The following is a 13,799-nucleotide window of genomic DNA, read 5'->3' as shown; positions in this document are numbered from 1 at the left end:
TTTGCCTACGTAAATGTTTTTGTTTGCCCTCTCGGCTAGCAGTGCCAATCGAATTGAGAAGTTACGACGGGATTTCTTGCGGGAAGGTATTGGTGAAGAGGTCAAGTTTCTCCAATCTCTGGGGGAGGGTTTGGGGTTTGGAAATTTGCTCATGTTCAACCGAACTCTTCTGGGGAAGTGGTTATGGTGTTACGCTTATGAGAGAGAAGTTTTGTGGAGATTGGTAGTGAACGTTAAATATGGTAGTCAGTGGGGTGGGTGGTGCTTGAACTTAGTCAATGGGTCTTATGGGGTGGTTCTTTGGAAATTCATTAGGAGGGGTTGGGAGGAGTTTTCTAGATATACTAGATTGAGGTAGGTGACGACTCCGAGATTAGTTTTTGGCATGACGTGTGGTGTGGGGAGCAGCCCCTTGAGGCTGGCAATGCATCTGTGGCAAATCATCTTTAGTTCTCTAATGACTTTTTTAATGTTTTTTTATTTTTCTGGTTAGGTGTTTCTCTTATGTATTTCCTGTGTACCTGGATGCACCCTTTGGTTTTTTATGAATTTCAACTACTTATCAAAAAGAAAATCTTTTGATTTCCTTGAAAATTTCTTTATTTTTTTTGTGGGTTGTGAGATATTTTCCTCTTGGAAAACAAATGCGCCCCATGACAGCCTGCAAATCAAAATAATATCTACAAGTATAAGAAAACCACAATTATGAGCTGTGAATGAGGTTGGTGACAGCAAGAAGGGTGGGAGACTGGGAGTGGAGTCGGTGAAGAACGACCTGAAACTAATGGCCCATATCATTTAGGCTATTTATGCATATTCAAATGTTTGACTGGGTGAGTTTGATTTTGCTATTTCACATTATTTTGATTGTGCCATTGGAGGTTTCCAGTTCTATCTTGGGACGAATTGGACTGGAACGAATCATATGAAACTGAGATTTGAGTAGTTTGAAAAATAGGAGAGATTTTTATGTGTTTTTGTTAAGGTTTTGGGGGAGGTTGGAATAATACACATGTTGGCTATGTCCAAAACAAGAAGAAGTTGACGTTGTATCTGTTTCTTCTTTTTTTCCTCTTTGGTTCTTTGGTTCTTTGTTGATCTATATAAATGGTGAACCCAAATATTCAATCAAATGATGTTGGAATGATCTGCAGCTCCTATTCACATACATATAGTGAGTTATATTTATGTGAAAATCTTGGTTAATTATCCCACAGGTTGGTTTGGCAAACATCTTGGAGCGCATAGTGGAGGCCCTCAAAGACAGGTACGAGGTGTCGTATCTTTTCTTAAAGCCAGTATCCAAAAAGGATGCTCCTGACTACCATGACATCATACAACACCCCATGGATCTGTCCACAATCAAGGAGAAGGTGAGGAAGCTGCAATACAGGAGCCGGGAGGATTTCCGGCACGATGTTTGGCAGATCACATATAACGCCCACATATACAACGACGGCCGCAATCCGGGAATTCCTCCTCTTGCAGATCAGCTTTTGGAGCTTTGTGATTATTTGTTAATGGAGAATGATGAAAGTTTAACTGAAGCTGAAGCTGGTATCGATTGAAAGGATTAGAGGCACATATTGATGATAAGTTAGATCGATTATTTCGCCTGAATGCCCCCACTTTGGTGGAGCAATTTTTATGTTTCTGGGGGGTTTTCATGGTTTGTGGATATATGCCTTAATTGCATCATAGGGAAAATATTTTGAAAAAAAAAAAATAAGAAAAAAAAAACGGTTGCTTCCCTTGTACATACTTTTGTATATATAAAAGTTAAATTTGTTAATCAACGACATTAAATTTGTGTGTGTGTGTGTGTGTGTTATATAAAAACATACATATTAACTCAAATGATAGTCTCTGTGTGTGTGTGTAGAATGAATTTATATAAATGTTATAAAAACATACATATTAACTCAAATGATAGTCTTAACAATAATTAATTAACTAATGACCAATATGGATTTACAAATATAAAATAAACACAATCATAATATTTAATCATAATATTTACTTTATATGAGAAATGAATAAGTTAATTAGATAGCTCGTGAGCACTGGAATTTGTATGAATAACTTTTGGGAGAAAGGACCATTTTATATGCTAGCAACTATAGATTTCGTATCTATAATATTTTGTCAAGTCTTTTATGAGTGCGATTGGCATAAGAATTTTGCAGTCAAAAAGTACGATTTTAAATCAAATAGTAGAAAACGTATTATTTGGTGGTGCGTTTTTAATAAATTGTAATTTGAAAACGTAAAAAAATATGCATTTTTCAAATAAAGGTAAAGTGATACATTTTTAAAAACAAAGTTTTAAATGATAAATTGCAGTTTTACTAAACATTTAATTGGGTTAACAATTGTGTTTTCAAATTACAATTTTTAAAATCGTTATTTTTAAATTGTATCTTTTTAAAATTGCATACTCCAACAAACAAACTTAATTTTTCACCAAGCTTGAATAATGGTTTTGGATTATTTTTCCTTTTCTTTTTTTTTCTTTTTTTTTTTTTTTTTTTTTTTTGGTGTGTGGGGGTAGCCGTGTAGGTAACAACTGACAGAAATGATCAGATCAATCAAAAATAGAAAAAACTCCAATGATGGTGGTGGCCTAAAAGGTCATCATTTGACAGGAAAATATTAGATTTGGCTCTTCGAGTCTGTGTTCAAAGAGATGTATTATTTGGATAATTTTTATACAATAATGTTGATGTGTTTAGTATTTTTTTTTTAAAAAAAATATTAAATATATCAACATTATTGTGTAATTACTGTACAAAATTACTGTACAGCTAACGTATCCCAGTGTTCAAATAGAAGAATATTATATATTAGGGTTATCCTCATTATTGCAAGTCCCATCCAAGCATCATTCCATCGATATAAGAAAGCGAATTGCATAAGTAAAGCATTCCTGATCTACAAATGCTTTAGAATCGATAAAGAGCAAAAATGTGTCCTAGAAACTACTTTTTGGCTAACCCAATTGAGTACTTGAAAAAAAAAAGCACTTTTCCATCCATTTGAGGAATTTTAACAAAGCGAATTCAATAGCATGCGCAGATATTAACAATCCTTTTCTTCACCTTTCATGTATTCCTCGTACAATCCAACGAACAATAGGAAGAATAATAATAATAATAATCTAAAAAGCAATCTCGATCTTTCTTTTTCTTTTTTTCTCTTACTTTTTTTAATGAAGAGACATCATCAAGAGACAAACAGGAACTTAGTCCCACTTCACAGAAACCTCACACTAATACGAAATAAAATAAGATCATCAAACACCAAAGCCATCCATACTTGATCCGGATCACCGGCAAATGTGAGAGAGAGCCTCTATAAGACATATTACCCGAAACTCGGTTAACTTAATAAGGATTTTTTTACATTTACTGTCCGAATTATTATCGTTCGAATCTCTATCCACATTATTGTTGCACCTTGAATGAGGGTTTCAAACAACTGATAAACTCTGCGTCATCCCCACCATTGGTGAACAGCAACTCCCTCATCCCTCAGCCTTCCATACAAAGCCAAGCACTCCCAATAAGCCCTCTTGCTCTTGTAATATTTATCCCCACCACCTGGCCACCAATGGTTCCTGCACTCCAAAAACACTTCATCCACCAAACAGATTGTCCTCCTATTAATCATCTCTTCCACCACTTCTGCTTCTGCCTTCATCACAACATATTCCTCTTCCTTCACATTCTTCACCAACCAATCTGAGACATCAACACCTGTTGATCTTTCCTCAGCCACTGCCACAAGATTGTAAACCTCAAATTCTTGGTTCCTCTTGGGATAATTCTGATGAAACCATTCAGTCACACCCTCAGCCAACCCCACATCAATGAAAACTCTCCGCTTATAGCCTTCTAGATTATCACCCAACAAGTCAGGAAGGAACTTGATTTTCTTCAAGTACTTGGTTGTCGGTGGCTCTAGCAAGACATCTTCAAGATTCTCTAACATGGCCTTCTTGGCCTCCGACGCCATTTGGCAAACGCGCCGCCGCCGCTTTGTCAAGGACATCACTTTCCTCATTGCCATAATGGTGGAATTATAGCGACAAAGATTCACGATCCTATAGTTAGAATGTTTTCGAAAACCGTTTGATGGGTTTTTGCTCAGAGGAACAGCCACAATCCCTCCAACCTTGAGAACACGGTTGACAAATTTAGTGTCGGAAAAACTGGACGTGAAAACGAAATCAAATGTCTCATCAGGGATCGAGCTTTGTCCCTTCAAATCATAATCCATTACCACTTCAATCACATTGTTGTGCCAAAGCTGCAGATTCTGATGAATCATTCCCGCAGTGCTGCCGGGGCTCACAATGATCAGAGCTTTATCGCCCTTTCTCAAAAGGCCTTCACTGGCCAAATGTCGGAAAAGCGAATTCAAGAGCTTGGAATTGATGATATCAGATCCATTGTTAGATTCAGAAGGTGAACCTCTAAGAATGGACACAATACAAGGCAATGTGAGAATAACCAAAACCAAAAATACTGACCGAGACAGAACACTCAGAACCCGTGTATGAGGAAGCTGAATGACCAAAAGGGTGTTTGAATTCGAACCCATTCTTCCACTACGCATGTGCTTCATCTTGTTTTCGTAATCCTTGTCTCCAAACCGAGAAAATCCCATGACTTTGTTGGCCTTTTTGCTTGAATTATATTAACAAAAGAAGTCAATTCTTAGAAACCACGAGATCCAATCGATCTCTGTGACAAGAGCTTGATTCGCAGATTGGGAGAATACCCAGATGCAAAAAAAGTTGAAGATACAGAAGAAAGCAGTTTGAGGAAAATGGAATCTAACGGCTGCAAAATCTGGCGGCGGTGTGGTTGCCACCCACGAGGGCCACACGGGTGCTTTGGATTCCACACCAAAGGAGCAGCAACTGCCTCGCCCTCTCAACCTCCATGGCTTTTTTCATAAAAGCTTCTGTTCTTCTTCACCAACCCAGACCCGTTTCAGATTTCACCCACATGTCTTGGAACGGATCATCCGAAGGTCTGAAACCCGACCACCATGGGATCAGACCAGAGTTGGCAAAGAAAAGAATGAGAGAGAGAGAGAGAGAGAGTTGGGCTGTTGAAAGAGGAGAGGAATTTATATACGGAGAGAAGGATGGATGGCAAGGAAGAAGGGGATGAGTTGTCCAAAGGGAGGTCTTCCGCTTTTCTAGAATTTTGAGAGTGCATGCCGCGTGTGAGCAGTGTTTCAGACAGTTCCGATGACGATGATCATCTTGTCCATTTTTTTATCTACATATTTCTCACCTATATTCTTCATTTTAAAACATTATAAGAATGATCTAAAAATAAAAATAAATAAATAAATAAAAACATTATAAGAATGAATAAAGTACGCATATCCTCCAAATTTATCACTTTATTGTGATGTACTTTTAAATTAATAATTGTATCGGTCTCCTTAAATTATTAAAAACAATGTCGATGTTTTCTTTAAAGCCAACAAAAAAAAAAAACAAAAATATTACAGCTCAAAATAAAAAAATAAAAAAAACCTTAAAAAAGCTTGATAAGATAAATATATCCTTATAAATTCGAAAAATTAAAAATATTTTTTAAAAAATTAAAAAAAAAACGATATTTTTTTGCAAGATTGAAAAAAAAAACAATTTATTTTGAAAAAAATAATAAAAATTAAAAATTAAAAAAAAAGAGAGAAAAATGAAAATTCAAAGGCGGGAACAAACTAAAATTATATAAAACAAAATCTAAAAAATAATTTTTTCGGTTTTCTTTTTAATTTTAATTTTTTTAAAAAAATAATGTTTTGTTTTGTTTTTAAGAATTTTTATAATTTTATGAAGGATATTTTTATCATTGTGGGACACATTGACATTGTTTAGTAGTTTATGGAGATATAGGGAGGTATGTATACTTTTTTCAATACGAAAAATATTCATAAACATATGTGAAAAAGGATTACGAAGATCGGGGTAGTTCGGTCACCTCCAAATCGGTCATTGAAATAGCTCAGCCACCCCTTTAGCCAAAATAGAGGTAGCCGACCACTTCCATTTTGCCCAAAGGAGTAGCTCCAGCTACCCCTCGTTCTTTTTTTTTTTTTTTTGTTAAAAAAAAAAAAAAAAAAGTTTTTATTATTTTTAGTTTTTTTATTTTAAATTATATGTATATGTTGATTTTTTAAAGCCTGTGAAGTGGACTATTGTCAATTTTTGGATACAAGTTGGACAGAGGTACTATCTCTGTCTTTAACCATAAACAAGATATTATCTATGGTACGAAATGAACCACAATGAGCAAAAGATAAAGTCATTAAACCACAGGAGGGTCAGACGTATTTAACCCTAAATTGAATGACCACGATCATGCCAGATTATCGATATTAAATCACCACTTGATCCAAAAACTTAAGTTGATAGGAATAGATAAATTTAATCAGTATTTTAACACTCTTCTTCATGCGTGAGCTCAAACTCCATTTTAATAGGTGGGGTCCAACGCGTATAATACTTTAATTAAACGGGATGAATTAATCGAGACAATATTTGAACTTAAAATCTTTATCCTGATACCGTATTAATCATTACCTATTTCAAAAATTTAAACGAATAAAAAGTAATAATAAATCTAATGTTTTAATAATAAAAAAAATCTCCACCATATATCCCAGCTCCATAGATGAACGAGCCATCATGTTAAGTTCCCCACAAACTGGAAAGAAAATGACAAAAGCCTGGGGTCGACTGTTAGGGGTGGGCGTCGGTTCGGTAGGCGGTTAAGTCGGTTAATTCGATCGGTTAACCGACTTTTGTCGGAATGTAGTTGGTGAATTTATTTCGGTTAAGTCGGTTAAGCGGTTAATAGGCGGTCGGTTTAGTCGGTAAAGCGGTTAATAGGCGGTCGGTTAAGTCGGTAAGGCGGTTAATAGGCGGTCGGTTAAATCGGTTAACATTCGGTTAAAATGGGTAATGAAACGACGTCGTTTTGATTTTTTTAAAGGAAAAAAAAAAAAAAAATGATCATACATTTCGTTCTTACTAAAACAACGTCGTTTCGTTTATGTCGGTTCGGTTAATCGGTCGGAATAGAATTCGGTTCGGTTCGGTTCGGTTACCGCTTAAAAGGCGGTTCGGTTCGGTTGTCGCTTAAAAGGAGGTTCGGTTCGGTTCGGTTCGGCTGCCGATCCGGCTTTCGGAATAAAATTTTATACCGACTACCGAACCGAAATTAGTCGGTTAAAGTCGGTAGGCGGTCGATGTCGGTTCGGTTTGGTTCGGTAAGCGGTCGGTAGGCGGTAGGCAGATAATTTGCCCACCCATATCGACTGCAATTGAACTGCTTTGTCGGCTCAACTTTCCTCTCTCTCTCTCTCTCTCTCTCTCTCTCTCTCTCATGTGCTATATTCCTAAAGCACAGACTGCAGTTTATTCTCTCTCTCTCTCCCTCTATATAGCTATCTACTTGTTTCAGTTTTTTTTTACATTATTTTGAAGCTCTCTTTCGCTTGACGGCGCCGGTGGAGAAGGATGGACCGCCGGCCGGAGGAGAGAGAGATAGAGAAAGAGAGAGACGCGTTAAATTCGAGACTGTAAGAGTACCAAGAGAAGAAAATCTTGAAAAATGTAGTTTGGACTTTCGACCCCCCAGACAACACCTACAGCAGCTAGAGGTTGTGAATGAGTAATCCTACACATCATCCATTTGTTTTCCTTTTGTCTCTTCAAAATTGATGTGGCTCTTAAAATCACCATTGAATTTTTGATATATCACTCTTAGATTTTGATCCAATGGTGATTTTAAGAGCCACATCAATTTTGAGATGACAAAAGGAAGATAAGGGGATGATGTGTAGCATTACTCGTCGTGAATATGTGTTTATCACAAATATTGCCAATTTAACAATAAAACATGGTAATTAAAAATAAAAATAAAAATAAAAATAAAACATGGAATAAAATAACCAAATAAATAGTAATCAAAATCAAGTAAGCCAATCACCAACAAATACATGAATTCTCTCCTATTTGCACTTTGAAGGAGAGAATCATTCTCTGTTGAACCCATAAGAAGACTCGCAATGACATCTTCATATTTAATTTTTTGTTATATTTTTAACAAAAATTACAAATAGGCCCATATAATAAACTTTTTACCGAATGTTAAACTTAACGTTTGTCAAATTTTCCCACTATATTCATAGAACCAAAAAAACTTGTTATAAATTTTTTAATAATAATTTTTGCAAATCGTGCCAAAGTAGAAAAATAAACGTATTTATTTAAAGACAATAGTATTCATGAAGTTATTGTGAATGATTAAAATATAGTATTTATTTAAAGTAGTAAAACATTTAAAAATTTTGTTGTTTGATGATTTAAAAAAGTGTTTAGCTAAAACCCTTAAAATAGATTTTTGAAGTTAAATTTTGAGAAATATAAAAAGGCCATTGTGAATGATCTAATAAGAGGTCGGCTTTCAATTTTCACAGCATTGAAACTTTAGCAAATTCATTTTTTTGGGTAAGTTTTTTAGAAATTTTCTTTAAACAAAAAAGAAATTTCCATACTTCATTTGGTAAGGAGAGAAAAATGGTAAAGGTTAAAAAAAAAAAAAAAAAAAAAAAAAAAAAAAAAAAAAAAAAAAAAAAATTTACAATTTAGCCCCCAAAGTACTAGGCATTCTACGGATAGCCTCCAAACTATCAGTCATTCTACGGATAGCCCCCCAAACTACCGACGCTTGGACTATGGCCCCCCAAACTACAAAAAATTTCAAAAAGACCCAATTTTTTTACGAAAAATACCTATACTACCCCTGTCACGTTTCATTTTTTAATTAAAAATAATAATTAAAAAATTAATTTTAAAAATTAAAAAATTAAAAAAAGAAAAAAAAAGGAGTAAAATTTTATTTTAAAATTGAGAATAATTTCAGTTGATTAAAATTTTATTTTACTTCTTTTTTTTTTTCTTTTTTTTTTTTTAATCTTTTCTCAAAATAAAAATATATATATTTTTTTTAATCTTTTCTCGAAATAAAAATATCAACTCATTTTTTTTAAAAAAAAAAATATTAGATTTAATCATTTTAAAAAATCACTCTTTTCGTAATTTTTTTTTTTTTTAAAAAAAAATTATTAACAGAATTTTTGTCATATCAGCGAGTCAACAAATCATCCTCCATAAGAAATTTTATTTAATAAATATTGCATACCAAATCTATCAACGAATTTTAATAAAATCTTTATCCAAAATTTGCGATGCAAATTATGTTTTCATTCGACTTAATCAAGGTTTTTATAAAATAGACTAAAAGAGTTATGCTTTTATATATCTAAAATGGTAGGAAAAAAAAAACTAAAAATTATATTTGATATATACACAAGATTATGAAAGAATTATATCACAAACATGGGCATTACTTTTTTTGGATTTACTTACCGATAAATTCATATTGATTTATAACCTATCAATCCAACTACCTACAACTAAAAACTTTGAAGGTGGACGATCAAGATCTGTCCAAAAAATTAAAAAAAAAAATTAATTTTTTTTTAATTGAAAAAGACACGTGTTAAGGGTATTATAAGCATTTTTCGTCAAATTGGACATTTTTTAAACTTTTTGGTAGTTTGGGGGTTAGAGTCCAAGCATTGGTAATTCGAGGGGCTCTCCATAGAATGACTGGTAATTTGAGGGCTAAATTGTAATTTTTCTAAAAAGAAATATTTGGTTTCATTTAAGTTCTCGTGAACAATAATACAATTAGACGTGTTATTTGTACGTACATTTACATTTTGTGTGAAATGCGAGACATTTGCCATAATATGATATGGTATAAAAAATGGAGACATGTCCTCTTTAGTTGAAACCAATTAGAAAAGAGCCGATTCCTTATAAGTGGAAGATAAAATTATATTTTTATATTTTATTTGACAATTTTATCCTCTACTTATAAATGACCAACTCCTTTTCAATTGGTTTGAACCGGAAATCCTATAAAATAGGGATGGAATCAGAGTTGCCCAAATTAGACTTCATATAAAATTCACAATTACTTGCCAAATAAATTTGGGCTGCCCTCCACCTATCCGGGCAGTAGATCCCAACTATAAAATAGTCTCAGCGGGTCAGGGGCTTGTCATCGATAAGCAAAGAACAGCAGCGGCACTAGTCAAAAAGATGGGAGTGGAGAAGGAAGTTTTGAGGCCCGGAACCGGTCCCAAACCGGTAGCCGGTCGGAACGTCACAGTCCACTGCACTGGTTTCGGTTAGTCACGCTCTCTCTGCGTCAAAAAAAAACCTAAGCACGTAATATTTACATAATTGTTTTCTGGGAAATTCTCTTCTGTTTGGTTGCCGGGAAAATGTAGGGAAAGAAAAAAAAAACCTGTATTTTAGATTCCATTTGATCAGATCTTTTGTAAAGAATAAATTGCTTGGCGGTTTCCATTTTGATTCGGCTTTATATTTAATTTACTTTGTCTAATTTTCGCCATTTTTCTGGGCAACCGAGCTGAAATTCTGTCAAATCTGGGGTTTGTATTGATTATGTGATTGTGTGATTGATTTCTAACTTGCATTGGATTAGTCTGGTGGGTCTTTCACGGTGTAAGATTTGTAGTAAATTATATGTGTGTTGGAACTTAACAGTGTGAGAAGATTTTGTGGGATTTTCAACTGGGAGAGGTATAATCACTTGGTCTTCCTTTTTCAATAGGCTGAAAATACACTTTTTGTCCCTGAAAATTACCTTAGGTTTAAGTGTCAATTTTTTTCACGAACAATTTAAACATCAGTCATGAATTGAATTGAATTGAATTGTACATGTGGCTAATGGAAGGATAACGTTTATAATCTAATGTGACATTCATGATTGATGGACGAAAGGACAACATTTACAAATTTTGGACTTTTTAAATTTCGCAGATGAAAATCGAAGTTGGGCCTAATCTCGTTTAAAAATGTATTTCAGCCTTTGTTTTTAATATGTAGGCGGGACTCTTCAACTAAGTTGTATGAGTCAAGTTTCTCTACCATAATTTGTTTTTCTCAATTCATTTGGTGATTTATTTATTTCATTTGAATAGCAGCACCGCCGCCATTGCCTCCTTTGGGTGCCCCTACTTCGTCATTGTTGGTTATGCTATCTGTTTGGTTCAAAAGAAATTAAGCTACTTGATGCTGTTCCGAGACTTTTTGTGTTTAATTATTATTGATTTTTTTTTGGTATGTGCATTAGGGTTCTCTTTTCTTTAAGAAAAACATCAACTAATTCGTAGAATAGGATGGTAAGAGGTCTACTTGTAGTTTTGCTGTTTCTCCTGCCCTTTAATGTTCTCTTTGTCGCAGGGAAAAATGGTGATCTCTCTCAAAAGTTTTGGAGGTGAGGATTGTGCTTCTATTTTTTTTGAGTATCCTGTTTTTACTGTTTTCAACTTGGTGTTATATTGTGCTTTTCTATGCTTTTATTTCTATTTTTAATGGGGAGTATATATGTTCGTATTTGTCTCATTTAGCACAAAGGATCCTGGACAGAAGCCATTCAGCTTCAAAATCGGCCAAGGTTCTGTTATTAAAGGTAGCTGTACCATTATATTTTATGTTCTACTATGTTGAGATTAATGTTCACACGTTCCTCAAATAAAACAAAAATATTGATTTAGTTTAAATGTATGACCATTCAGCTGCCAGTTAGTGTTATCGATTGCTTTCTTGTATGCTTTTCTTCTTTTTCTATAGCCTAAAAGTTCTATAGGTACTTGGTTTCTTGCTGGAAAGATGAACTTGATAATCCCAAATGTGGATAGCTTGCCCTTGTTCTGTCCCATCAACCTTTATCATCCCTTTCCACTTCTTTAATTGCTCTCTGATAAGAATTGCAGATCTCCTAATGTATTTTAGTGCTGATTAAGTTGAAGGCCTAAGGCTTGGGAGCAACCAAGACTTGTTTAGATCAGAAACTTATGTTTAAACATTGTTGGAAGTTACATATTTTTTTTTTGTAGGGAACATATTCCTCAAGATGGTTGATATGAAATGCTTTATTTCTATTCAAGCATCCACTTAACACTCATCCATTACTCCTTTAGGGGATGGAAAAGTTTCTGTCTTAATGGGTCTATCTTTTAGATAATGCTTCTATATACAACGTGTTCTGTTTTTGCTTTATAGATGGTTTAAAGAGAATTCACCACAATTGCCAAATTTATGGTACGGGCCTTTTTTTGTTTGTTGAAGTGGTAGGTGACTCATGCATACCATGGGACTTGAACCCCACCCACCATCCCATACTCATGGGGGGTAGAAGTGCCATTTGTCCCAAAGGCCATTGGCGAAACATGTTACAACCTGATTTTTATTTGGCCTTAATATCTCAATTTAAGGAGTTTGTCTTTTATGGATAGCTGCTGTTTTGTATCTGTTGATAGGATGCAGATTCTGAAGTCATTAATTTACCCTTTTGAACCAATCTGCAGGATGGGATGAAGGTGTGCTGGGAATGCAAGTGGGAGAAGTTGCTTGTCTGCGGGTAATACTCAAGTTCTGCGCTACTCTTTCTGTTTCAGACTTACCATATTTCTGTGCGCATCAAATAGAATCTGAAGTATTTTAAAGCTCAATAATGTCATATATGGGGAAATGTTTTGGAAAGCTTTCATTTTGAGGTTGACTCTTTTGCATATTTCACTTGTTTGTCACTGACAATTTATTTGACGTTTTTGAGGTTATAACACCCATATAGATTGGAAGTATATTATCACCAGTCATTTGTTGCAAACTGAGAAGAGTACTGAATCAAAACTTCTTTTCGCATAATATCTTTAAAACTTAGTATGATCTGCATATTTGTCGGATTATCCATCTGTTCTTGATATTTTCTTAAATAATGCCCTAATTTTGAATCTCTCATCAAACTAATCTCAATATCTTAAACTTTTCACGAATCACACTACCTTATAAGCTGTTGATCTGCCTCACAAGATTGTTGCTTGAGTTTTTGAAAGCCAGGTCCCTTTTATGTCCTGTTGCCGTTCATTTGGCATGCATTTTGAGTTAAACTTTGAATATTACTTATCTAAGATCTTGTGTTCCTGTTTAATATTTTTTCAGTGCTCTCCGGATTATGCTTATGGTTCTGGTGGGTTTCCTGCTTGGGGTATTCAACCTAACTCCGTCCTAATTTTTGAGATCGAAGTCCTGAGCACAGAGTGACAACTCTCTTGGTAAAACCATGTGGTTTGTTCTGAATAACTTGCTTTGAAGGAGTAGCATGTACGACTATTATGATGACGTATATGTTATCTTTCGATTCTTGGAGCATAATATAAATGTTATTTTCGAACTCTAGATTGCTTATTTTAAGTTAATACTGAAGTCCTTATGGTGAACATATTTCATTTCTGCTTGGGGGTCTTCATATATGTTCCAATTAATGGTGTACATGCGGATGCGGTTATTTACAATATCTGCATTTGCAGCTATAAATATCACTTTTAGATATTCGCATTTGTACTGTATTTTTACTAACAACATCTGCACGGTTATTGTGGTTATTAAATACGGTTATTATCTTCTATTCGCATATTAGGTAACGGGTATTTTGGGCCTATTTTAGTCTTTGAGGCCTTCTTTTGGTCTCTATTAGGGCATATTTTAAACGATTTTGAAAATAATTTAGGCCGATTTTTAATGTTTTACACTAATTTTATAATATTTTGTAAGTTCTAATCTTTTGAAAATATATTGATTTCACATTGTTTTTTTCCTTTTTGTCCAA

At 34.3% G+C, this 13,799-nt stretch overlaps 3 protein-coding genes across 5 annotated transcripts in view; 2 read left to right on the top strand and 1 right to left on the bottom strand.

Annotated features, from left to right (window-relative positions):
• Positions 1-1,596, top strand: part of LOC133882407 (transcription initiation factor TFIID subunit 1) — a 44,356-nt gene extending 42,760 nt beyond the window's left edge. For all 3 annotated transcript variants that reach the window (XM_062321570.1, XM_062321569.1, XM_062321571.1), the window contains one exon: positions 1,218-1,596. In XM_062321570.1, coding sequence (XP_062177554.1) covers positions 1,218-1,568 — 351 coding nt within the window. In that variant the 3' untranslated portion in view covers positions 1,569-1,596. The remainder of the gene's footprint in view (positions 1-1,217) is intronic.
• A 1,562-nt stretch (positions 1,597-3,158) lies between these two features.
• LOC133882224 (uncharacterized) lies at positions 3,159-5,273 on the bottom strand. Its single transcript, XM_062321346.1, has one exon. The coding sequence runs from the start codon at positions 4,666-4,668 to the stop codon at positions 3,493-3,495; it is 1,176 nt and encodes a 391-aa protein (XP_062177330.1). The 5' UTR covers positions 4,669-5,273; the 3' UTR covers positions 3,159-3,492.
• A 4,859-nt stretch (positions 5,274-10,132) lies between these two features.
• LOC133882887 (peptidyl-prolyl cis-trans isomerase FKBP12) lies at positions 10,133-13,522 on the top strand. The gene is made up of 5 exons (XM_062322117.1): positions 10,133-10,289; positions 11,372-11,405; positions 11,539-11,600; positions 12,499-12,551; positions 13,133-13,522. The coding sequence occupies exons 1-5, from the start codon at positions 10,202-10,204 to the stop codon at positions 13,232-13,234; spliced, it is 339 nt and encodes a 112-aa protein (XP_062178101.1). The 5' UTR covers positions 10,133-10,201; the 3' UTR covers positions 13,235-13,522.
• The last annotated feature ends 277 nt before the right edge of the window (positions 13,523-13,799 follow it).

The sequence above is a fragment of the Alnus glutinosa genome, chromosome 11, assembly GCF_958979055.1.
Source record: "Alnus glutinosa chromosome 11, dhAlnGlut1.1, whole genome shotgun sequence".
Lineage (NCBI taxonomy): Eukaryota > Viridiplantae > Streptophyta > Magnoliopsida > Fagales > Betulaceae > Alnus > Alnus glutinosa.
This window is presented reverse-complemented; position numbering and strand designations above follow the sequence as displayed.

Excerpts from the sequence above, each read along its gene's own strand:
- LOC133882224 (XM_062321346.1), bottom strand. The coding sequence starts at position 4,668 with ATGGGATTTTCTCGGTTTGGAGACAAGGATTACGAAAACAAGATGAAG.
- LOC133882887 (XM_062322117.1), top strand. The coding sequence starts at position 10,202 with ATGGGAGTGGAGAAGGAAGTTTTGAGGCCCGGAACCGGTCCCAAACCG. Across the intron at positions 10,290-11,371 it reads AGTCCACTGCACTGGTTTCG|GGAAAAATGGTGATCTCTCT; the intron begins GTTAGTCACGCT and ends TCTTTGTCGCAG. Across the intron at positions 12,552-13,132 it reads GAGAAGTTGCTTGTCTGCGG|TGCTCTCCGGATTATGCTTA; the intron begins GTAATACTCAAG and ends ATATTTTTTCAG.